Genomic DNA, 24113 nt, shown 5'->3' with positions numbered 1-24113 from the left:
ATGTGTGTCTGTCTCTTCCAGCTGGTCGTTCGGGGTTTTAATGTGGGAGATCTTCACGCTCGGCGGTTCTCCGTATCCAGGAATACCTGTCGAGGAGCTCTTTAAGCTACTAAAAGAGGGTCATCGCATGGACAAGCCTGCTAACTGCACCAACGAATTGTGAGTGTTGATATTTTCTCAAAGGTTTCATGTTGCATTGTTTGTAATGGGAATCTTTTTCTGATCAATAAAATCTCTTTGCATTTGACATAACTTAGTGTTTGTTAAGGTGGCGTCCCAAATGTGTTTTTTTTTTTTTGTCATTTCAGTTGCATTTCAGGACTAGTTAAACTAGTGTCCTGCTGCTAACCATTTTCTATAATTCTATGTTTCACAGTCAGTGAGCCCCACTAAAAAAAAATTTCTACCATTTTTTTTTTTTCACTTAAATTTATTATGTTAAGCTAGCGCCCCTTTTTTGCCATATTGTAGCTTGCATTTAGTATGTCCTTGTATTAGTTCAGATGTTGCACAAATCTTTTTTACTGTCTTGTATTTACAGTAACAGTTTTAATCATATTTGTATTCGTCATATTTGTATTTGCATCACTTGCATGTATTCGTTTTGTTTTTTTTGTTGTACATGTAGCTTAATGCGTTAGTTAAGCTAGTGTCCAACTAACTGTTTTTTAATCACATTTTTGACTTGCATGTAGTGTACACGCACTAGTTGAGCTAATTTTCTACTGCTTTTTTCTTGTTTTTTTTTTTTATTGCATTTAGCCTAACAATGCATTAGTTAAGCTAGTGTCCCACTAACTGTTTTTTAATCACATTTTTGGCTTGCATGTATGTGTGTGCATGTACTAGTTAAGCTAGTAATTTCCTGCTATTTTTTCTGTCTTACATTTAGCTTGTTCACTGCACTTGAGATAGTGTCCCCATTTTTATTCTAACATTTTTTGGCTTGCATTTAGAGTGAACTAGTTAAGCTAGTGTCATTCAGTTTTTTCCCTCAGTTTTACTCAGAAATACATCCCATTATGAAAGTAAAATGGTAAAATGCTTTCCAGCTCTACCAAGACGCTTTTGATTTTCTCAGAGAATCCAACAGATTGTAATTTCACAGTGTAAGTTTTTAACCGTGCTCTCATGGCCTTCGCAGTGACCAATGAGCTCCTTCCCATTCTAAATTGACAAAAAAAGTACCTTTAAGCCAACATGTCGATGACCTAACAGACTTTCACATTGACTTGCTGGCAAAATAAGACTTTTGCATTAGCTTTGAGATGGTACGTGGGCAGCAATTTTACTGTTACCCTTTCATCGAACCTGCTATTTAGCGCACGTGTACTCGCCTGAGCATGTCTGATTACACCAATGGTTGATTTCCAAAACAGAGCTTAGAAATAAATAAATGATGTCACGTTGTCTTTTCTCAGGTACATGATGATGAAGGACTGCTGGCATGCGATCTCCTCCCACAGGCCCACATTCAAACAGTTGGTCGAGGACTTGGACCGCATTCTCACTTTGGCAACCAACGAGGTGAGGCACGCATACGTTTACACACATGCATAAACACACTCGAAAGCTTTCAAGCTTTCCCTATAGTTCTGGGATCCATCAAACCCGTGCCAACACTAGCTCCAGCTCACAACATTTCGCAAGATCCGCGAGGGAAAGGAAACGGTTTTTACGGTCAGCGTACAGGTCGCTTGATTTCATCCAAGCTTGGGTTTTTGAGAGTGGCCCTCGTGCTAACGTTGCTCAATTGTCAGATGGATCCCTACTAGACGATTCTTTCCGTTCCCTAGCTGTCATCCGTGATATCCGTGTGGCGGACTGAGGGATGGAAATCTGTCAGAACTTGTCGAACGGGGGGATTGAGCCGTGGAAGAGAGATGATGCCAAAAGCCCCGCTCTTGCTCGCCGTTTTGAACTTTAGAAATGTAATAAAGTGCCTCTGCTTTCTTCCCCCCGTCTTAAACTGCTCACAGATGTGAAGGTCTTTAGTAATGTGAGCTGCCTTGTGTTGAGCAGTGAGAGTTCAATCCAACACTCATTTTCAGCAACCTAAAACCCCCCTTTTCCTCTCGTCAAATAGTTCAATACCAGCCACAAAGAGAAAATGACTCCAATTTTGTCTGAGGAATGAACCAGGAAAAGACATCCTTTTTGGTCACAATTATGTATGTGCATTGGATGTTTAGATGTGCCTTTCAGAAATATATAGAAGTCTTCAGGTGTGGTCCGTTCTGTTACTGATTCACTGAAATTTGGATAAGCAAATATTGGTTAGACTTGACATTCTGAAGGAATCTGGCGCGGCGGTTTCCAGCATGGTTAAACTTGGATTGAGCGCACTTCATTTTTAAGGAAGCGTCTAGTAGATAAGTGTTATTGCTGGTGAGCCACCGCGGAAAGTATTATTTGAGTTATAAATAATTATTGTATTATATACACTGCCATTCAAACATTTGGGTTCAGTATTTTTTGTTTTTGAAGGAAAGTCATTATTACTTTTATTCAGCAAGGACACATTAAATTGATCAGAAGTGACAGTAAAGCCATTTAAGTGTCACGAAAGATTTCTGTTTCAAATAAATGATGTTCTTTTGAACTCTCTATTCATCACAGACTCCTGAAAAGTAACTGAAGAGCTGTGAAAACTAAAAGTAAAAAGTAAAAAAAAAAAAAAAAAAATATATATATATATATATATATATATATATATATAAATATAAATATAAACTTATATTTAACAGCAGAAAGAATTAATTTTTTTAAGAATTAAATTAATCCCTTTTTTTTCTCTCCAGCAAGGATGCATTAAATGGATTAAAAGCCATTACAATGTTACAACATGACAATAAAGCCATTTATAATGTTACAAAAGATTTTTATTTCAAATAAATACTTTTCACCAAATAAATGGTGTGTGCCTTTCCAAATCATGCCCAATCAATTTAATTTACCACAGGTGGACTCCAATCAAGGTGTAGAAACGTCTCAGCAATGATCAAGAGAAATGAGAGGCACATGAGTTAAATTTCAAGTGTTGTTGCAAATGTGCTTTTGTAAATGTGATATTTCAGTTATTTCTTTTCGATAAATTTACAGACATTTCTAAAATTCTGCTTTCACTTTGTTATTATGAAGTACGAAGTGTAGATTAATAAGAAAACAATGTAAATTGTAGTATCAGACTGCAACGTAACAAAATTGAAAAAAAGTGAAATTTTATAAAGTTGAACTCTTTCATTTCAGTATTAAATTTTTTTACTAAAACAACTAAATAAACTTAAAAAAAAAACTATATAGACATATAAAGAAAATTAATAAGAGTGACAAATTTCTATAATTATACCAAGTTAAAATGAAAATGAAAAGAACATTTTTGGGAAACAATCTGTTTCAAATTTTTAATTTAAAAACTATAATAGTTTATACAATTTATTAAAATAACACTGGTTTAAATGTATTTCTTTCTCCATGGAAATAGGTTCTCTTTCAATTGATAGTTTTTCCCTAATAAATGTGGCAGCTCTAGTTCTGGTCATGTTTATACTGACAGCTTCATCTCTGTGTCTACAGGAGTATCTGGACCTGTGCGCCCCAGTGGAGCAGTACTCTCCCAGCTTCCCAGACACACGCAGCTCCTGCTCCTCCGGAGACGATTCAGTCTTCTCCCACGACCCCTTAGCAGACGAGCCCTGCCTTCCCAAGTACCAGCACATCAACGGAGGCATAAAAACATGAGCCTCTTCAACCTCCTCCAGACCCACCACATCCAAGCTACGCCTACAGTTCTCAACAAGACTGAGACTTTTACCCACAGTTCCCTTGTCCCCACCCAGAACCGTTTACTGCCTCTAGACTCCTCGTGAAGCTCCCGCTGGACTTTCGGAGCGCGCCAAAGGAGGCTGAGACGCCAGCAGTGCTGCTTTTCCGGAAAGAAACTGAAGTGTGTGAAGTGCAGGTGCCTTTTTTTGTGGAAACGCACACTTGCGCGCACAAAAACACATGACCAAGCTCTTAAAAAGAGGATGAGGACTGAAGAAAAGTGACTGTTTCCAAGGACCCACCTCTTGCTTTTTTTGTTTGTTTATTTTGATGATTTTTTTCCATTTGTGTTGGAATTCTATTACATTCTTGCCATCATTCCGTTGCTTGGCATTCCAGGATTCTGTGTTCCCAAGAGAAATGAATGGAGCACATGGACAGAACTCTTAAGAGACAAAAAGGAGAACATAGGATACAAGTACAATAAGGAAACATACAACTAACAGAAGAAGAAGAAGTAGAAGAAAACATAACACTGCCTCCAGTTGATTTTTTTATTTTTTTTTATTTTTAAATGCTCCGTTTTTAACATGATAACACAGTTATCATACAAAAATCCCAAGCAGTTATCCTTAATGGTAAAAAAATAATACATGGTATATAGTGCTGGGTATATTTGTAAATATATTCAAATATGTAAAAATATATATTATATATTTACAATGAATTATTTTTTGTATGGACTTCCAAACAATTCCTCCCTTTTCCCGCAGAGTGAGAAATAGATGTAGACACATCCAGATGTTTCTATTACATTCCCAGACATACATTCGCACATATATAGCAGGACTCGACATTAAAAACTCCACGACATGGCTTGACGAGTGCAGTTTTCTCTTTTGTGTTTCCTGTTAAAACAGGAAGTCTCTTTTCTTTGTCATCTTTTGGGAGTGTACTAGCGTTTAGATGACCTCAAAACTAACAAACATGGACTAAAAGCCACAAAAATCTCAGTTTTCATGCGTATGTTCCAGGCACATTGAGCCGTGGTGCTGGTTCGAATCCGGGCGCACAAAATCTGGAAAAGTTTAATGTCGGGTCCTGCGCAACTCTCACTTGCTGACACAGTCACGTATTGGCTTTCAGGGAAAGAGATAGCATGTTAATTTATTGACTTATGTTAAAAAAGAATCAAAAGGATAAAAAGATCAAAATAATAAAGAGATAATAATATTAATGATGACCGTAGAAACAATAATGATTCATAATGTTTATTTTGTAATTTAAAATGACATTTCAGTGGTACAAAGAATTATTTGTAGCTGGTATCGAAAGATTTGCATTTCTTACGTCTTTTTTTATATATATACAAATGTGAATGGTAAGTTAAAATGCAAAAATAACGTACATTTTTATAGTCAGCTAATCCCTTTTCTATAGTAGAGGATGTCATTTTTATCCGGCTGTTTTACTCACACTGAAGTTTGCATTTGAATTTGACGAAATACTGGAAAAAAGGTTGCAGTATATTTTGTGCAGTTTTACCCACATCAACTCGAAAGTATTACGAATCGTTCAAGTGTTTCATTTTCTTCCAGACAAATGTGCTGAGGTTGTTCTCAACAAGTGTTCCTGACAGATTTGTAAAATTAAATATGAAAAAGTGATTTGCGTGTGCTCTGTTTTTATACTTTGTTCCCGCTTTTCCAAGTAAATCCCTTTCTGGTGTATTTGCACATATTCAAGTCAAATTTATGTAGCGCGTTTCTTGCAGTACACAGTTTCAAAGCAGCTTTGCAGAAAACCATGTTAGTGTTTATAATATCTTAATATTTTCATGTGTTATAGTAACATTTAGCAGATTAGAGTTGTGTGATAGTACAGTTTACATTTTGCAATGATACAAGCAATCAAGCAGTTGAGATTTGCTATGTAGTATCTCTTGCCTTGTGCAATATGCAGATAAAGTTGTACATATTTAAATATGCAACTATGTATAATGGACTGGGTGATAATAGTGTTTTAATATGAAAATTGCAAGCCCGTAAACACACACGTACACACACACACAGAGCAGTGGGCAGCCTTGCTCCAGCACCCGGGGAGCAATTATGGGTTCGGTGCCTTACTCAAGGGCACCTTAGTCATGGTATCGTAGGTGGAGAGAGTGCTGTTCATTCACAATCCCCACCTTCAATTCCCGCTGGTGCGAGAATCGAACCAGCAACCTTCAGGTTACAAGCCCGACTCCCTAACCATTAGGCCACGACTACGCCACATTAGGATATTAAGTAAAGATCATGTTCCATGAAGATATTTTGTAAATTTCTTACCGTAAATATATTAAAACTTACTTTTTGATTAGTAATATGCATTGCTAAGAACTTCATTTGGACAACTTTAAAGCCAGTTTTCTCAGTATTTAGATTTTTTTTTTGCGCCCTCAGATTCCAGATTTTCAAATAGTTGTATCTCAGCCAAATATTGTCCGATCCTAACAAACCATACATCTATGGAAAGCTTGCTTATTTATTCAGCTTTCATATGATGTATAAATCTCAATTTCGAAAACAATTTACACTTATGACTGGTTTTGTGGTCCAGGGTCACAAGTCACCTTTTTATTTCTGTCAAAGCCAGTGTTCCCTAAAAATTATGTTGGTTACAAGTCATTTTCTTCTTTATTCTTCATGGGGCTGTGTGTTTAAGACAGTTGAAAGCTCAACTGCATTACTCAGGAAAGCAAAACCTTCTCCTCATCTGGAAAAATCACAAAAACTATGGTGACTGAAACCTGTCATGCCCCTTCACTGACAGCAGCATTCAGACCTCATTACTGCTCTCCACCATCCTGTATGATCCCCTAAACGAGAGACTGCGATGCGCATCTGCCACATAAAGCTCTTCAGCTCAGAGCTGTTGAAATACATGAGGAGGCCCATCAGAGCACCGACTGCCATCTCAATCTACTGGTTCTCGTAGCCTCCATCTGTCAGAGGCTGTTTGCACACGGTCCAGTCTTCTGGAATGTCAACATGAGTCGGGTGTGAGCGGGCGAGACAGACCTGCGCTCGCAGATAACACACGGGTGACGCTGGGAGAGAGTTAATCAGTAACATAAACCACATCCAGTGCTTCAGACGCTTTCGTAGCTTTGAGTCAGCTTCTTTAGAGAAATTTCTACAGATCATTTTCAGAGCGTGATCTGTTGAGGTTCATCTCCCACAACCTAAATTGGTGCATTAGTATAATCTTAAAGGAAAATTGTTCATTCAAACTCTAATGAATTTTAAGATTTTGTGCTATTTTGCTTCCATAACATCCAAGACTACTGGAAAGAAAACATCCAAAATACACATTTAAGTGTTTATTTTAGTGCACTTTATCTATTTACGTCTGTAGATTTCAGTTACAAATTTTTACAAAATCAAAACGAGTTATTTCCCATTAACCGAGCCAGAAATCTCCACTTCAGGAGCACTAGCTTACATTTCTGTTGTGGAAATGTATGCAAGTTAGCATACATGTGACCCTGGACCACAAAACCAGTCATAATTAGCATGGGTATATTTGTAGCAATAGCCAAAAATACATGGGTCAAAATGATCTATGTTTCTTTTATGCCAAAAATCATTAGGATATTTAGTAAAGATCATGTTCCATGAAGATATTTTGTAAATTTCCTACAGTAAATATATAAAAACTTAATTTCTGATTAGTAATATACATTGCTAAGAACTTAATTTGGACAATTAGATTGTCTCAATATTTGGATTTTTTTGCACCCTCAGATTCCAGATTTTCAAATACCGGTATTGTCCTATTCTAACAAACCATACATCAATGGAAAGCTTATTTATTCAGCTTATGTATAAATCTCAGTTTCAAAAAATTGACCCTTGTGACTGGTTTTGTGGTCCAGGGTCACATATTTAATATAATATAGATAATGCCACATTTGCATATTTAAACATAACATTTCAGAAAACTTGTGAAACAATTGTCTTAATGTACTGCCATTAATCAGCTGGGGAAAGTAGGCGATATCTATTAGTTTTTCTGAATTCTACTACTACTGTATCTCTGTGGACTTATACATTAACTTTGGTGAATTCATAACAGCATACTAGCATACTACTACTATAGCTGCCAAAAAAAAAAATAAAAAAAAATGCAGATATCTTTAACTACCCTTTTCTTCAACGCGAAAGTAAACCTATGGGCGAGACTTCCAGTTCATTAGCCACTATAGGGAAATAACGAGAAGAATAACAACGTGCAGTAAACGGTAAAAATGTTTGCACTACAAACCAGTGTGTGCATAATTAAGATAATACATTAAAGGGGTCATCGGATGCTCATTTTCCACAAATTGAAATTACTCTTTAGGGTCTTAATGAAACGTCTATAACATACTTTGGATAGAATTTCTCAATGGTAGTGTAAAACAACACCCTTTTTACCCTGTCAAAATCAGCTGTTTTCAGCAAGCCGTTTTAGTCCATGTTCCTTTAAATGCTAATGAACTCTGCAGACCCCGCCCCTCTCTTCTGTGGAATGACGAGCCGTTGTTGACAAGCTTATGTTCATTATTACATCCAACAACAAAACACCTCAACCGCTTAAGGAGACATTCTTGTCTACATCTGCTCCAATGGCGGACTGATGACAGCTCACTCAAAACGCTAGTGCCAATCAGCAATCGTGGGAGGGCCTGGGCATCTGATATCGGCTTGATTTGAGAAAGGGGAAATGATTTAACGAGATTAAAAAAATTCCACTGGGTGGATCTTTATCATTTTAGGGTGGTTGTGTACACACACTGCCAACACACATTTCAGTTCAAACTACCTGTAAAAGTGCATGTCGCATCCGGTGACCCCTTTAAAATAATATGGTAAGATACACCAATTTTCAGTATTAAGCAGTAAAACGAGCTGTTTTGAAGCTGGACCCACAGAATTTACAAATGGCCGTGTCCGATCTTACGGGAAGAAAAATGTGGATATTGCAGCCAGAAGAACATTCAGCCAATAGTGAGCTTGGGGGCGGGACTATCAGTTTCCTGACCAATAAGAGAAGTGGTCAGTAAGTGTGTTTGAAAGCAATGATTGTTTCAGCAGTTCTTTTTGGTGTGACAAAAATTATACATATTTCAAGTCAGTAACGGAAGTTTCTTGTCTCAGTCGCTCATGAGTTGCACCCGGTTTATAGTTTCTTCAGTGCAGAGATCGTCTACACAAGAGAAATGTGAAAACTTGAGGTTGAGGTAGGTACATGCTCATCCTCAGATTCACCTCAAAGGTTTATTAAAACTGATCAAGTTTGATACTAAAGCTTGTGTATCTCCACAGTGCTTAAGCTGTCAATAGAGTTTCTGAAGTTTAAGAGGGTTAGCAGATGTGCAGCTACTGTCATAAAGTCGGCCAATAAAAACAGCCATAAAGAGGAGCAGCCTCATAAATGAGGTTTAATTGAAAATGAGCAGATGAGCAGTTCATCAGAGCTCTGATGCTGTTAGCCTGCTGGTGTTTTCCTCATATCTCGAGGTGGAAAGTGATGCTTTGAACATTAATAATCCAGAATTGTGCATCAACAGTAAGGAATTTATAGCCTCTGATTCCAGTGAATTATTCTGGTTCTTGAGCAATTCTCTTAGCAATTGTTTTATATTTAAACTATTTTCTTTGACATTAGAGATAGTGTAGAAATGTGTGTGTGTGTGTGTCTAATTGTCATTTAATTAAAGTGCCATTTTTATTGTAACAAAACATGAAATGAATCAGTTCTGGAACTGAATCAGTTTTTAGCTCTTTTCGGACATTGTGAAAGTTATGACTTCAGTCAGCAATTTTAAATCTGCTGCGAGCACCAATAAGAGTCATTCGCATATGAATGCAGAGTCAAACCCAGCTAAAAAAAAAAAAATATTCTGAGAATATACTGCTATAAAAACATTATTTCTGAAAATGTAAAACGATCCAGATTTTAAAAGATTTAAAAACTTTTTTTCACATTCCATTTTATAATTTTGCGAAAATGTTCGCCGAACAGTCTAATACAAGCAGTAACATTTAAAAAAACGTTAAACGTCCAACTAATGTTTTAGAACTAAAACATTCCATAAATGATGTATAATATAATTTTGTGCTTATTTTTAAAGAACATTAACGCTGGTAACTCTAAACAAACGTTTTTGATTTGTAAACATTTCTTGTCTTCTTGTCGTTCCAATTTTCCAAAACCTTAAATCATGAAAATCACTTTGTATGAGTTTTAAATTAAAACTGGTACATGATTTCTATCTTTGCTGCTTTTTATAATGTTTTGAGTGATATTTCCTGGCTGCAAGGTGGCTTCAGTGTTAGCATGACTTAATTAGTCTGTAGCTCGAGGATCAGAGACAGCTGCTCATTTGAGCGGGAAAACAGAGGAGCCAAAGAATCCAAAGCGCACAACATAAGGTTGATCCAACACCATATAAGAGAAGGATGACCTCCTTCCCGCTCCCGTTCCCTGCAATTTTTTCCCTCAGCTAATTCTCAATATCTAAAGTCATTTACCTGGACACAGTGTCTATTGTGTGGATAATTAGCTTGCCGGCTGCAGGTTGAAGGAGCTGCCCTTCCAAATGCTCAGGAATGTCTGTGCTTGTCTTGGGGTTAGAATGTAATTAAATCAGTTTTCTTCCTGGCTGTGACTCAATGCCGACTACCTGTGAGGACAAGAACTTCTCCCATCTAGTCCTGGCAAGAAACGCTAATTCCAGTTTCCAACTATCGTCACCAGCTAACTTTCTTTACCTCTTTCTATTGCATGTTATTGCTCAAGTGCCCTTGACCAAAACAAAGTATAGCCGAAAAGAAAAAAAGTTGTTTACAGTAGTTTGTTCTTTAATTGAAAAATTTAAAAAGTTCTCCTAAAAGGCATTTAAGGAATAGTGAAACTAACTAAATAAATGCATAAATACATAAATAAATAACATTTACACAGGAATTGCAATAGGCTAAACAATGTTTCATGCAAAAAAATAAAAATGTTTAAAACTAAGGAAACACACAAAGTATTGTTTTGTCTGCTACAAATAAGTGTTGTTATTGTTAACTTAAACTACAGCAGTTGAAAACCATTTAATTTAGAGCTGAAATTAAATTAAAAGTAAATATTAGATAAAAAGAAAAAACAAAGAAACAAAAAAAGTAAAACACTTGGCAACTATGTAGGCTACTCATCCATTCTTCAAACCACTACATCCTCTGTTGATCTTGATGGCAAACTGAAATAAAATTAGTTAAAGAACTAAAATTACTAAAGCTAAAACTGAAATAAAAAGAATGATATATATATATATATATATATATATATATATATATATATATATATATATATATATATAACTAATCAAAGTGACAAAAGGATATAACAAAATGACTAATACAAAGTAATTAAAAGTAAAATTAAAATGGAAAATATTAAAATAAAAGCTAATTCAAAACTTTACAAAAAATAATATTTGTATTTATATACATTTTGTATTATTATTTGTGGGGTAAACTAAATATTAAGTAACTAATTTATTTACCCCCAATTGATAGTAAAATCAAAATAGTTTAACAAAATGTATGTGTGTTACTTAAATTAAAACTTGATAGATGTGGTCACTGTAAATTAGCTTTGTATAGAAAAGAGATGCATTAGAATGCATTTTTTTTATTTTGTGTTTCACAGAAAGAGTAAAAACCTATATGTTTGCAATGGCATAAGGGCAAATTTTGTGAACTGTTTCTTTAAGGAGTTATACTGATCTAAAAAGGTACGCCTTGAACACAGCCATCCTTACCCATCAGTCAGTGCAGGATGAAAGTTGTAATGGAAATCATTATAATTATAAATCCCTTTTTTTTTTTTTTTAAGCTCCTAGAGATGACTGGACCAAAGCGGAGGGGAAAAAAAGTGAGTCTGAAGGAGAGCGAGTGCTGAAAAGGTGCTTTGTCCTGAGCTCCAGGTTGACAGAGGCGCGGGCCCGTCAGCGGTTGTGGTTCTAGGCGGACGTCCAGGCCCTCGCTGGCACCGACTGCAGAGCACACAGCTGGGCTCAACACCTCACCTCAACCCAGCCCAACTCCTACTGCAACCAACCACCACTGATGGAAAAACAAACCACAGCCCTATGCTGCAGACGCAGCCCCCCCCCGTGAAAAACAAGTTTCATTTGAATTTTAAAGTTTTAGTAATTTTGTTCTGTAATTATAGTAATTTTATATTAATTTTCATTTCAATTTTAGTTTTAATTACTTTAGTACAAGAAGTTAAACTAAATTAAAATGATAAATGTTGCCTTAGTTGCTAGCTAAAAAAAAAAGTAAAAAAAAAAAAAAAATTATTTCAGTTTATGTTTATTTTAAGTAATGATTGTTACTTAAAATAACGATTGTAATGAATGCTTATTTCAAGTAACAAAAATGTTTTTAATGGTTTTTAATTTAATTTTTATTTTTAGTATATCAAAGAAATTAGCCTGATTTTTCATGTACTTAAACTATAGTATGCTTTCATTTATTTGCAACTAACATACAATGAAGTGCCTGAAAACATTACACTCAGTTTGTAAATGTAAAGTATATTAGTTTTGTAATAAAGTATGCTAAGTGTACTGAAAATAAAAACCGATTCGGAATATTTGTAAAGATTATAATAAAAATAAACACATCATTAAAGCACAACAAAAGGTTATTAAAACATAATGATTTACAATGTACTTTAAAATAAAAACTCAAATTTGACATCATTACAAAGTGCACTTTTTAAAAGTGTACTTAAGTGTTTTAAGAAACATAGTCATGAAACTCTTTAAGTACACTGGCCTTTTAATGAATTGATGTTAGATTATCTGCAAGTACAGTGTTTTAAAAATATACTTTTAAGATTTGAAGTGTACTACAAGTGTGCACTCGGTACTATTAAGTGCACTTCTTTTTTCACAAGGGCCGCTCTGAAATTGAAGACTTCTGGGTTAACGAAAGTGAAGGGATATGCGGGTTACGAACGCCAAGATGTGTCGTAGCACTTGTGAACTGGAAGGTTTTGGCCCGTGAACTGAAGAGTTTGTGTTGGCCGAACGAACGTCATCAAAAATGATTTATGATGCTGATGACACATTCGCTGTGTCTGTCAACGGCGTCAACGTTCCCTGTTTCAGTTGGAATTCTGCATGCGTGATTGCGACTGCTAAAGTCAACAGACATCAAAATCGAGCCTATTTACTTTTTGCATCTTAATGCATGTTTCTGCTCTTTTTGGGCACAATTCATTCTTCCACTTGCAATCACGCTGAATATCCTGTTTCATTCAGAAACGCGTCAGATGCGTCAGTAAAATGGCTTGTGAGAAGTGTTGACACTTTCCATTGATGAGCCTGAAACGCAGCAGCTATAAATCCATTCGACTCAACGACTGTGTGGTTTGAACTTCAGTGGAGGACAGGCAGACGTCGGTTTGGAAGATGATCTCAATCTGGCTCATTTAATGGTTAGCAAATGGAAGTCTGCCGCATAGATTCACGAGCAAGAGAAATTAGAGTTTTCCGCCGAGCGCTTTCAATTGTCTATGGTTTCAGCATTCATTCTGTCAGTGGTCTGAGCTGGTGAATGTGATAGAAGTCAAGCCCCTGAGGATGCGAGCGTGTTTATATAGATCAATAGCCTGTATTCAGTGATTATGACGACAGATGATTCATGGTGCGTTTAGAAATGAGTTGAGAAATCTGAACCATATTGAAACGGGTTTGTGAGCGAAGGTTCAGTTCGTCACACCAAAAGCACCAAATAAAAAACCCTCGCTGATGGACGCCGTCCAAACCAAGCAAATTATGAGACAAAGTCTTTTTATATGAACTTCAGTCACACAAAAACACAAAATGCCTCTTGGTATGGCCTGGAATGGACTGTTTGCTGTGTTTGTGTGTTTTTACCCAAAGTAGTGAACAAAGAGGAACAGAAATCAATGTGTAACCCATTTAGACATGAATGAAACCTCAAATCAATGGAACACTACCATTAAAAAGTTTTTTTTTTTTTTTTTGGAAAGATATGAATACTTTTATTCAGCAAGATTGATCAAAAGTTACAGTAAAGACATTTATAATATTATAAAAATATGTCTATTTCAAATAATTAATGCTATTTTGAACTTTCCTTCAATCAAGGAATTCTGAAAAAAAAAAAAAGAAATCATGGTTTTAAAAACAAACAAATAAACAAACAAAAAAACTCCCAGAAAAAAAAAAAAAAAGAACAAAAAAGAAGAAACCATAACTAATGGTAAATTAAATGTTTCCTGAGCTGCAAATCAGTATATTAGATGATTTCTGAAGGATCATGTGACACTGGAGACTGGAGTAATGATGATGAAAATTCAGCTTTACATCACAGGAATAAATTACATTTTACAATTATATTCCAATAGAACACAGTTATTTTAAGTTGTAATATTTTTTCACAATATTCATGTTTTGTTTTTTTTTACTTTATTTTTGATCAGATAAATGCAGCCTTGGTAAGAGACTTCCATCAAATTTTTATTTATTTTTTTTTTTTTAAATCTTACCAACCTCAAACTGTAGTACATGTATTGTATGTTGCAGATTAAACTGGGGTACTTTAACATTAAGGTGGACCCTCTCCACCTTAAAAAATGTTTTTTTCTTAATTCAACATTATAAAATTGTCTCTTTCCAACAAGAACAGACCAATGCTGGTGTAGGAGTCACTTTTTGTCCATATGGGAACTGTCCAGTCATGCGTGCTCCTCGCGGCTGAGGGTCACGGCGGTGGACGGCCTTTCATTGCCTGGTTACTGTTTACCCCAGTGTGAAGTGCTTCCCCATCTCGAGCTGGTTAGTGACATAATCTCCACTTAAGAGCAACACAGTGCAGACCATAAACACCAGCACTTAGCTAATAGCGGACATGTGGCAGCTGGCTCTCTCTCTGCACTGGCACCTCTAATTTTTGTTCAGAGGTCTAGGTCAGGGTCTGAAGTACGTGTTCACAAACCCCTAGAGGTTCTTAATGGAACTGCAGGGGTTCATGAGATAATAATGAATTACTTGTGTTAAAGCAAAGTCAGCCTTCTGGGGCAAGTACCCTGTTTGGCAACTCCCAGACATAAAGTATATTTATATAATATATCTATTATATTTCAACCTGACTTGGGGAAAAACTGTTTGCCAAGATTTTGTATCATGCTTTATTTTAATTTTATTTTATCCTAGCTAATTAAAAATAGGCTTACAGTACAAAATGGAAGACCATAAATTCTCAAATGGTGATATTTCTGATTTCACTGATTTTAAAATAAATGACATGAAATTGGATGGGATAATCATACTATGCAGCATGTTTTCATATCCTCATCAAAAATGTCTATACAGTATATATACTGGATGAAATATTAATCTTATAATTGTAAAAGATCACATTATTTACTTTTACAGTACCTTGTCAGTTACTTTTCAAAGTGAAAAACAGAAGTGAATTTTAACATAATTTTAAGTGGACATTTATTTGTCATGTCTCCTAATCAAAAGGTTTCAAAACATGTTTTCTTGTGAATATTGTTTCAATTATTAAACAATTTCTGTTTTTCCTGTCCTCAAAATCACTTTTTGACCCTGTTAGTATTTTGTTAAAATCATTTCAAATAACAAAAACTGCTTCCTTACTGACATAATCATACAGGAAGTGACATCATGGCACCATTTGGAGGGAAATCAACAGCACAAACATGAGTAAGTTTTAGGTATGGATTGGATGAACTTCTGTGATGTTTTATGCTGTTAGTTGGTTTGTTGCCCTCAAAAACCTTCCACTATTTGATAAAATGAGCAAAGACTAATTTGAGCTCTTTATTTCCACCTTGTTTGTTTTCTTGCCATTAAATTAGTAATCAAGTTATAATGAATACAGTTTAGGAGGAGAAATGGATCATGTATAGAAATATACAGAAGAGAAATACATACCTAAAATTACAATACAAACGTCATTTTTTATTTCTTTTATATTACAGAGCTCAAATGGTACTGCATAAAATGAAAGACCCAACACAAGATGTTTCCAGTAAGATATGTGACCCTGGACCACAAAACCAGTCTTAAGTGTCAATTTTTCGAAATTGAGATTCATACATAATCTGAAAGCTGAATAAATACGCTTTCCATTGATGAATGGTTTGTTAGGATCGGACAATATTTGGCCGAGATACAACTATTTGACAATCTGGAATCTGAGGGTGCAAAAAAAATCAAAATATTGAGAAAATTGCCTTTAAAGTTGTCCAAATGAATTCTTAGCAATGCATATTACTAATCAAAAACGACGTTTTGATATATTTACAATGATTTTTGGCATAAAAGAAAAATCTATAATTTTGACCCATACAGTGTATTTTTGGCTATTGCTACAAATATACCCCAGCGACTTAAGACTGGTTTTGTGGTCCAGGGTCACATATTGTTTTGTATTACAGCTTAAGGTTTATAGATAGATGTTCTGTATAGATGACAAGATCTTGATACACAATGCAGCTTGAATGTCTGGGCCTTTAATTTGTTTACTAGTCATTCGTTTAGTGCGCAGTTAACCTAATTTGGAATGATGTCTATTCTGTCAATTAACTATCAGTGTTCTCAGATGAGTCAGATAGGAACTTACTCTGTTGACCTTCCCTTGTTGTATGGGTTTTAAATTCTATTGACACCCCTGTGATTGAGCCGTAAATAGACGGCATGCTGGAAACATTGAGGTCACAAATGTTTTGGCAGAGTGACAGGACAGAAAGTAGATCATACGATCCCTCCAGAGGCGGAGAGAGCCATTTATAATGACCTGCCTAATTACTGTCAATACTGATGTGACATTATAATCAAAGCCATAATCATAAACGCTGTTACAACTAGGGCCTGCAAATTGCCAGAATATGCTCAGTATTTTCAGTCAAACTCAGTCTGCACACTGCGTTCCTCATAACATACTCTCATTTTTGTATGTCCTGCAAGGGTGTAGAATTTAGTAGGGAAGCTAGGGACATGTCCCTATCAGTATTCAGTGACTAATAATTGTCCCTAGCAATTGTTTTGATCACACAATTAAATATATGTGTATGTAACTAACCACTGTTGTTGTAATTTTGGCCGCATCTGAAATAGGTCACACCAGTGATATCACCTGAGAAATATGCTAGAAAACTGCATGCTTTCAAGGACGCACATTTAATACATGGGCAAAGTTTGAACATATAAGGTAGCCGCATAAATTGAACACTCACTTGAGTGGTATGAGATTGACTGGATGCTTTTAACTGATTTCTTATTGAATTGTCACCAGCTGAACTGCAGTGGTCAAACTATTTAAAATACAGTGAATTAAGCTACAAACTCAATTATAATGCACATCTAACAGGTATTTTGAGGTGCTCGTCGTATTAAAGGGTTAGTTCGCCCATTTAAGACATGAAGTTGTATGCAATCCTTACCAGCACTATAGTGCATACACACTGACCCACCCTTTAGTCACCTCCCTGGTCAGAGTTCTGGCCGCTGGAAGTTTTTCAAGATAGTACTCCCGGTTAGTTTCCGGGGCCTCAAAACTGTGCGTTTTTACGTGAAAAAATTATTTGCATTTCAAAGCTTGAATAATTTACATCACAAAAAACACGCCTGACAAAATTCATACCTCAGTTTTAATCGGCACTATTTTCTTTCCATTTCTATCAATCCGCTGCTGTCAACGCCAACAGTGCGCACGCTCAGATCAGCTGTTGATAGCGCGACCGCTGACAACATGTCTGACTACGAAACTTCTGATGACGAAACCAATTTTAGCACAATGTCAGACGGAACAGATGATGATGAAAGTAATTATCAGCTTGTTTACCGTACAGTTTAGACATTGGATCATAAAGTTAGTAAATAGAGCTTACCCGTGGTACTGGTACAGCAAAACTCTTTAAAATCATTTTTTTTCTTTTTCCTCCTTGGTTGGGGATGTAATCGTCTTCACTGAAGTGAGCACTGCACACACGGAAATCCTTGATTCTCGATATTTTAGCTCCCGCAGAGTAGCCGATGGCAACCAGCCAAAGCTGTCTCGTAGCTATATCCGAAACTGGAAAACGATGGAATCTGAACGGTGATCCCGGCACATTCTTGTGGCCACAGCCTGGGAATTTACAAGTTCGCACCATTGTTCATTTTCTACTTTTTATGTCGTTGTCATTCGATTGTGTAAACACTAACAGCTGATCTGAACGTGCGCACTGTTGACGTTGACAGCAGCGCGGATTGATAGAAATGGAAAGAAAATAGTGCCGATTAAAACTGAGGTATGAATTTTGTCAGGCGTGTTTTTTGTGATGTAAATTAATCAAGCTTTGAAACGCAAATAATTTTTCACGTAAAACGCACAGTTTTGAGGCCCGGAAACTAACCGAGTACTATCTTGAAAACTTCCAGCGGCCAGAACTCTGACCAGGAGGTGACTAAAGGGTGGGTCAGTGTGTATGCACTATAGTGCTGGTAAGGATTGCATACAACTTCATGTCTTAAATGGGCGAACTAACCCTTTAATGGAGTGTTTTTACTAGCTAGCAGTAAACAGGTTACCTGAATATGTTCATAGATTTGTGTTGGACGGTACCTTTATCTTTTTTCTCTTATTTTAGTTAATGTCAGAAACTAGCGAGTTAAGCCGGTGCTGGCAGTGTCATGCAAACATGGGTGAAGATGAGAAAAGCGGAGGAACAAACCTATTCATCCGAGTGAGCCATTTATGCTGGAACCCAGCGATTCGCTTGCAAAAGAAAAAAAGATCAAAAGAGCATTTCCAATTGGATTGCGTATTGCAAATCATTTGATTCAGAATTCCCATCTGAAATCACAAATCATTATTCAGATTGGGACTATGGAGCGCGGATCGCGAATCATTTGATTTAGATCAGAACTTCAGAGCGGGTACCAATAGAGTTCAATGGAACTTACCATTATAGTTAGCTAATAACGCTTTTGGGAAACGACAAGTTCCACTCTAAATCAAATGGTTCACAAACCCACTCCAAAGTCCCGATCTGAATCAAATTATTCAAATGATTCAGATTGGGATTTCGGTGCAGGCTTGCGAATAATTTGATTCAGATCGGGACTTTGGAGTGGGTTTGCGAACCATTTGATTTAGAGTGGAACTTGGCGTTTCCCAAAAGCGTTATTAGCTAACTATAATGGTAACATCTAATTAGCTAACTCCATTGAACTCTATTGGTAATGACCGATCTTGTGACCATAGTTTTTATTTGGGAAATGTACCCAGAGCGCGGATCACGAATCATTTGATTCAGATCGGGATTTAGGGAATTAGGGAATTCAATTTGCAAGTTGAATGATTCGAAATGAATGCTCTGAAGTCCCGTTCCAAAATGATGGTTCGCAACTCTTTTGACTGAAATACCGAAATAGCATTTATGTATTTATTTATTTTTTGTTGTAAAATACTAATAATTTTGCTTTATTTAAAACTTAGATTTTTTTTACAACATAGTTGCATTTATTTTTTGCATTTAGCATTTTTTCTCTGCTGTCAGAGCTGAAACACCAGTTGAGAACCACTACATTTGATCATGTGTATGAAATGATTTCTTCACCATAGCCGGATATATTGCAATTCAAGCAGTGATAAATTTACCGGTTGACTAAAAGCGTTTTTAAGTGATGATAAGTAACTAATATGTGCACAAGTTACGGCTGACCTCAGCGAGAAGTGGGTTAAAGAGATGTCATGAATTTAATCTTTTATTCTGCCTAACATTTAATCAGATTTACAACTTTACCTTCCTAAAGGCTCAGAATAATTCTGTTTGATTTAATATCTGTTGAGTAAATCCTGTAAAGCTTTACCCTGCTGAGCCAGAGAGACTCCAGACAGGAGGCTTCTGGTTAGTGATCACTTCAGTTAGTGTGTGTGTGTGTGTTAGTGTTCATATGTACACTCCAGCCTGAGTGATGTCAGTCTTCTGACTACAGCGTTTCCTGTCTAAAGATAAGCAGCAAATGCAGCCCAGAACTATAGATAGCGTCGTATCTCTCCATTGAGCTTTTGACTTCTAGTTTTTTCCCACATGGCTCTTATTAGAGTTGATCTGATTTTGACAGAGATGGACAGTTTTGATATAGAAACATAAAGGAAATTTAAAGGAGTAGTTGAAACAAATTCATCATTATCGTTTACTCACCCGTATGTAATTTTAGGGGGTGGAAAACAAAAATGTATTTATTTTTATTTTTTTAATGGGTTTTGGCCGTTCATTTGCATGATATCTTACCAGAGTCATTTATTATGTAGTAAAAAATATCCACAGGCTTCCCTGGTCGCAGCAACTTTCATTTTTACTGTTGACACTTCACAACAGTTTTCTAGGAAGTGACAATTTTGTGCTCTATTTACAAATGTTTTGAGTCAATTTCTGCACAAATTAAATTCACAACTTTGGGTGGAAACATAGCTAGTGACTGTCTACTATATAAGTTGGGATTTGTTCACTATTTAATATTTGCTTGAAATGACAAATAGTTTATTTGATTTATGTTGAATATATCTATCCCTTCTCTTAAAACTACACCACAATCATCCTAAGTATGATTGTGTTATGTTGCATGTTATTTGATTAGAATTTGTTCATACTATGTTATTGTATGTTGAAATTTGTACATTTTATGTTGCAACCATTTGTATATTAGTGACCTCTGACAATTTTAAGTTTTAAATGCATGAACCTCAAAGTTAAGTAATGAGAAAAATATATAGATTTATGCAGATTCTAAAATGCAATTGCAAACAGTATGCAATAAAAGGAGTCTGCAATAAAAGGCTTTTTTTTTTGATGTACTGTTTCTCAGTTCTAGTGTACTATTTTGCTATACACTTGAAAGCATGCAATTCTCCATTAGTAAATAATTTAGGAAGTAATTTCAATGCAAAGTTAAACTGATCGAGATGCAGCAACAGTCTTTGAACATAATAAACTATCTTTTAATTTTTTGATGCACTGTGGTAATATTAACCAAGAAACACACTTGAATTCTTCAATTGAACTTGTCTAAATAATATGCTGAGGCTGTGAAAAGATCAGTAGTAAAGGAAAATGTTGTGGCAGTTTGGGTGACAAGGTTGTGTAGCTTTAGGTAAATCAGATGGTTTTGTGTCCAGAAGTTATGAATGAGCTCTCATTCATTCTCTCCACCCGCTGAGTGCTGAGATTGTGTTGGTCTCTTGGTTTGAAGGCTGTTGTAAATTTAAGCTGCTAAGTGTTGTGTTGGGACGAGAGCATGTCAGTACACAGGTCAGAGGAAAGGCTCTTTATCACAGTGGCGGGGCACTGGACGTCCTGTGGACGTACAGGCGCCAGAGACCCAACAGACTGGACATGTGTTTCACAACGACTCACCTCTCCATATATCAGCACCTCCGACCATCACACTACTCATGAGTACTGCTTAAGTGCTGTGACAGATATCCAACAAGAAACTGCATAGCAACCCCTTCTGTAAAGTAACGTATTTCAGAGTTACATGAGACCAAATGTAGGGCAATGTAGAGTTATATGAGACCAAATTAAATCAAATGACTTGATTTAATCCACTGGGGTTTGATTTGATGGAGAAAAGTGTATCTATATGACAGGTGGCTGAGAAATAAGAGGTCTTGGTGATGTCAGCTGAAAAGGAAAGTTATTTCAGATGTGAAGCGACTTACATTTTGGCTAAACAATACAAAGACAAATATATTTTGAATCATGCATAGTAGGGATGGATAGAGAATGGTCATCCAGTTGTCCATTAGTTGATTGCAGAGGTCAATAGTGTGTTTATGCAGATTGTTTTATTGTTTTTCTACACTGTAAAAAGTGATAAGTTGACTTAACTTAAGAAAAATTGGGGAAACCCGTTGCCTTCAAATTTTTAAGTAAATGATAATTAATAAAATAAGTTCACTTAACTTTTTTTTAAAAATTATTATGTACTTAATAATTTTAAGGCAACGGGTTTCCTCAATTTTTTTTTAAGTTAAGTCAACTTTTTACAGTGTAGCTTTAGATTATGATTTGCTATAATTTTTTTATTTATATTTGAAAACCCATGTTTTTTTTTTTTTTTTAACAGTGTTTATTTATTAAATTAATGTTTTGTTTGCAAATTTACCATGGTAACGCCATGATTTTTGAGCGTATATTTTTTTAAGTACCTTAAGTACCATTTCACGAGTTCACACTTACATATAATATTACTAATGATGAATTGGCCGTGTTAATTATCTGTGCGTGCTCCTCCCGAAATTTGTTTATAAAACATCACATAAAACCCAAATTCAGTAGTATGGTGTATCATGGTATACCATCTTAATGGTGTTTCTACATTAATTTTCATGTGAAATTTTTAATTATGTGAAATTAAAATGTGTAATTTCATTTTAATTATAAAAAGATATAATAATTTTTCTTTTATGCTAGCATTGTACATTACATTAATACTATCTAGTTAAAATGGTGAGTGATTTCAAGTAGATGGTAGATGTCCAAAGGGCAAGTCATTTGGTCTGTGGTCTGGGTAAATGTGGGTTGGCATGGGACGCTGGGTATGAACCACACAGACCCTTGAGACCTGGCCGCTGTAAGGCTGTAAAAGTGTGTACTTCCCTCACTGGGCCAATGAGGGCCAAACCACGACCCCAAAGACCACACAGACCGTCCTGATCAAGCATGAGTGCATACATACAAATAAACACGCTCATAAATGAGCAACTACCCTGCTCTGCTGCACAATGGACACGCAGGCGTCGCGCTTTACTGATGCCCTCAGCTTTTTGTTGTAATTGAAGCATTTAGAGCAGGAGCGTGTGGAGCGCTGCTCACAAAACTCATTGCCCCGTCTAAACACACACACACACACACACACACACAGACACAGGCACAGACACAGAGAGACAGCACTCAGTCAGACAGAGAAACAGAAGGACCTTTGTGGGGTTTAGGACAGGCGTCATGTGAACACATGTAGCACATATTTAATCCTTATAATGACCACCATAAATCATTGACTGGGCAAATATGAAATTGTAGGGGGTGAATCATGTTTGATAGATCTTATTATTTGGGTGGCTTTGCTAAGAGGGTTAGCACACTGTGTATTGATAGATTTTCTGAAACCAAATCTGGAGCTGGAAGTGGGGATTTTACAAATGACTGTAATTACAGCTGGCACTGATACGCTTCTAGATGCCACGTGTTGAGAGATATGGAAGTGTATGTGAGTGTTAGGAAAATAAAAGCATTGTTTTTTTTATTGTATTTTTTTTAAATAAATGCTTTTGGTGTATTTTAGTACCCAAAAACATTTTCGTAATTTATATTTATATTTTTATGTCATAAATAACTCTTTCTCTCACCAATGCTGCATTTATTTGGTGTGATTAATTGTGATTATTTACAGAAAAATGTGTCATTAGAATTTTTTTTTTTTTAAATCATTCGATATATATATATATACTGTAGGTTTTTAAAAATGTTTTTAAGACATTGTACAATGCTTTTTTTTTGTTGTTATTTGGGTGGCTTTGCTAAGAGGGTTAGCACACTGTGTATTGATAGATTTTCTGAAACCAAATCTGGAGCTGGAAGTGGGGATTTTACAAATGACTGTAATTACAGCTGGCACTGATACGCTTCTAGATGCCACGTGTTGAGAGATGTGGAAGTGTATGTGAGTGTTAGGAATTAATGTGAGGGTGTTTCTAATAGCTACAGTGTCTGGGAGTGACAGTAAATGTGACATAGTTCTTTCTTCTGACTGCCGTTCAGTCTCTATCTCTTTTTTTATTTTAAGTTGTGAAAACACTATCGTGGCAATTTTCTTTTGCTATTTGAGCAAATGGAAACAACAACAAAAACAACAACAACAAAAACAGGCAGAGATTAAATTGGGATTTTTGTGGGGCAGAGAGAATTTAAAGGGGAGAATACAAAATATTAAGAGTTGAACAGTCTTTTTATTAAGAAAATTAAACTGGAATTGAGTTATATCAAACAGCATTAAGGGTGCTATCACACTAGCACTTTTGGTGCACACTCGGGTTCGATTGATGTCAGAGTTCGGTTCGGTTGGATCAGGGGTGTCAAACTCAGTTCCTGGAGGGCTGCAGCCCTGCAGAGTTTTGTTCCAACCCTGCTCCAACACACAAACCATCTAGTTTTCTAAGTTGCATCTAAACTCTGTGTAGCAGAGTGGCGTTGCACAACATAAACACTAG

The 24113-nt window shown here is 36.0% G+C and overlaps 2 protein-coding genes across 2 annotated transcripts in view; both read left to right on the top strand.

The window, feature by feature from the left end:
* The window catches only part of fgfr2 (fibroblast growth factor receptor 2), a 49355-nt gene extending 43923 nt beyond the window's left edge, over positions 1-5432 (top strand). The window contains exons 16-18 of the mRNA XM_058796705.1: positions 22-159; positions 1422-1527; positions 3577-5432. Of these exons, the coding sequence (XP_058652688.1) occupies positions 22-159; positions 1422-1527; positions 3577-3741 (409 nt within the window). The 3' untranslated portion in view covers positions 3742-5432. The remainder of the gene's footprint in view (positions 1-21; positions 160-1421; positions 1528-3576) is intronic.
* A 10105-nt stretch (positions 5433-15537) lies between these two features.
* Positions 15538-24113, top strand: part of LOC131552733 (tripartite motif-containing protein 29-like) — a 108625-nt gene continuing 100049 nt past the window's right edge. Inside the window, exon 1 of the mRNA XM_058796720.1 lies at positions 15538-15553. Coding sequence (XP_058652703.1) covers positions 15550-15553 — 4 coding nt within the window. The 5' untranslated portion in view covers positions 15538-15549. The remainder of the gene's footprint in view (positions 15554-24113) is intronic.

This window comes from Onychostoma macrolepis, chromosome 13, assembly GCF_012432095.1.
Source record: "Onychostoma macrolepis isolate SWU-2019 chromosome 13, ASM1243209v1, whole genome shotgun sequence".
In the NCBI taxonomy this organism is placed as follows: domain Eukaryota; kingdom Metazoa; phylum Chordata; class Actinopteri; order Cypriniformes; family Cyprinidae; genus Onychostoma; species Onychostoma macrolepis.
The sequence above is the reverse complement of the archived record's forward strand: the minus strand, read 5'-3'. Positions and strand labels throughout refer to the sequence as shown.